At 36.6% G+C, this 2,549-nt stretch overlaps 1 protein-coding gene across 1 annotated transcript in view; it reads left to right on the top strand.

Annotated features, from left to right (window-relative positions):
- Positions 1 to 2,549, top strand: part of LOC107740451 (MAP kinase-activating death domain protein-like) — a 72,526-nt gene that overhangs the window by 18,416 nt on the left and 51,561 nt on the right. Inside the window, exon 4 of the mRNA XM_016552896.1 lies at positions 304 to 637. Coding sequence (XP_016408382.1) covers positions 304 to 637 — 334 coding nt within the window. The remainder of the gene's footprint in view (positions 1 to 303; positions 638 to 2,549) is intronic.

Genomic DNA, 2,549 nt, shown 5'->3' with positions numbered 1-2,549 from the left:
CGTTTTTTTTATTTCATAGAGCAATAATAGATTATTTCAATATTAAAGTTTTATTAATAAATTTAATTAGACATCTGTTTTGATTATTAAAGTTTTATTGAAATGGAATACTTATGGCTGTAATTTCTCCTTAATATCTTTATACATTTTTATTTTCTTTTTATTTCATAGAGCAATAATAGATTATTTAAATATTAAAGTTTTATTAATAAATTTAATTAGACATCTGTTTTGATTATTAAAGTTTTATTGAAATGGAATACTTATGGCTGTAATTTCTCCTTAATATTTTTCTTTATACAGGAGAAAAGGCCCCTCATACAGACTCTGCAGTGGAGGCCACAGAGAAATCTGACCCTTCCACATTGACTCTTCCAGGGGAATCTACACTGCCCCCTGCAGGAGATGGAACTTTGCCACCAGGCGAGCCGGGCAGCAGCGGAAAGTCTCCACGATCCAAATGCAGTGGTCGACTGGCACCACAGAACCGGAACAGCACGTTAACCTCTCTGTGCATTCTGAGCCACTACCCCTTCTTTTCTACATTCAGGGAGTGTCTGTACATCCTCAAGCGCATGGTGGACTGCTGTAGCCAGCGGCTCAACCAGAGACCCGGTGCTGCCAAGTCCGCACAACGGTGAGAACAGCCTTCTTTTTTCTTTTCTGTGAAGTATGCAGATATGTAATGTTACCCTGAGATTCAGCAAGATAATACTTGTGCACGGAAGCGATGCCTATTGACTGCAATGTTTTGTAATATCTTACAGTAGACGCATAAGTGTCAAACACTGCGGCGCTGCCAGAAGATGCTATCACAACTGGCAATATTCTGCCTCTCTGTTTACAAATGCTACTACTATCTCCATTTTTGTTTATTCCTTTGAGTTAATTCACACACACACACACAAAAATATTCTTGTGATGCAGTGAAAAAAAATTCTTGACAGAAACCCAACATTCTGCACTCACTGCGTCGAAATCCAAAAGCATTTGTTTGAAATTGCTATCAATATTAAATAGGGTCCAAAAATAGTTTAAATATGGCTACTGTTATTGTTATTGTTAATATACACTGACACTGGGTAGTCAATGATAATCAATGTAATACTGATCAACGTATATTCAATGCAAATGTAAACAATTTTTTCTCTAGTCATTACTGAGATTGATGAATGTTCACATTTGCTGCCCATGTGGAATTTTGTTTGTGCATCTCATCACCCATCATGTGCATATTTCCAATATCAAGATAACATCATATGGAGTTTACATTGAAACATAAACAGTCTGAAATATCACACACTGAAGAAAAAAAAAAAGATCTGATCTCACTCATCATACACACTTTCAAACCTGGCATGTCTTGATATATGTGAGAGAACCAATTTTTGCACAGTTTCTTCTCTTCCTTGTGTTGATATTACACTGACACAAACAAATAGCTCTTGACATGTTCATAATCTTGCAACATGAATATGAGTAGACAATGAGCAAATTCTAATTTTGGGGGTGTATTGCGTCTTTAAATATGTTACGTTAGGAATGCCAGAAGGGTTTGACATTGTTAGATCCTGTAGTGTCGTGGCTGTGATTAAATTGACAAGTAAAAAGGTGCTGATGATTTTATAAAAGGAAGTCACAAGTGGAAGGATGTGTGATGATGCTTGTGACTTAGAGAGAGGGACGAGCGAAAAGGAAGTAGTGTGAAGAAGCGATTACATGTGACAGGGTCTGGGATTGTGTGAAGGAGAGAAGGGTTGTGCAAGTGGCCTTGCAGTGTGGTGCTCCACACAGGAGAGGTTTTAAGATCTTCACATATCACGGTGGTAATGGTAACTACATCCTTGAGTGTATATTGGTAAACAATCTGTACGATAGCACTCTGCTGCAGATCAATAAGCATTGAGTAGAAGGTTTTTTATCTCTGTGGTGATATTTCCTCAGCCGAGTCTATTCTTGCGTAACCTAGCAACCACATCCACCGTGAGCCACAGTCGCATTTGCAGGCCTCAATTTGTTTGCAGTTGAATTGCCCTGCCAAGCCCCTTTTATTTACTCGAAGTGTGGAGAATAATTTAACCAGCATAGCAGCTTGTGTCGAGTGTTCAGATCTGAAGTAGTTCATATTAGTGGTCGACCGATATTGTTTTTTTGACAGCCAATGCCGATATCTTGGAAAGTAGGGTGGCTGATATAAAGCCGATATAAATTTATTTATTTTAATTAATGTTTAAGAAATTTGAAATCATTTGAAAATGGATTAAAAAGTAAATGTGTTAAATAAACATACTTATACTTTAGATGACAAAGTATTTTTCACAAATAAATAAATAAATATTTAATAAAAATATAATAAAAAAGGAAGTAAACACTGTAACCAACAGGGCACTCTGTATTCTGGGAAGTTTGTGTGCATTGGGAATCATATTTTTTCAAATAAAGCCAAGGTAACACTCATTTTACATACAGCACACAGTGGAAAAGACATGAATATGGCAGTGGGCAAATGCATAAAGCGCAGCATAATTTGAAATCACGAGTTTAAAGTT

This window comes from Sinocyclocheilus rhinocerous, unplaced genomic scaffold (assembly GCF_001515625.1).
Source record: "Sinocyclocheilus rhinocerous isolate Xijiao unplaced genomic scaffold, SAMN03320098_v1.1 scaffold225, whole genome shotgun sequence".
Classification (NCBI taxonomy): Eukaryota; Metazoa; Chordata; class Actinopteri; order Cypriniformes; family Cyprinidae; genus Sinocyclocheilus; species Sinocyclocheilus rhinocerous.
Note: the sequence above shows the minus strand (reverse complement) of the source record. Positions and strands in the feature narration are given on the sequence as shown.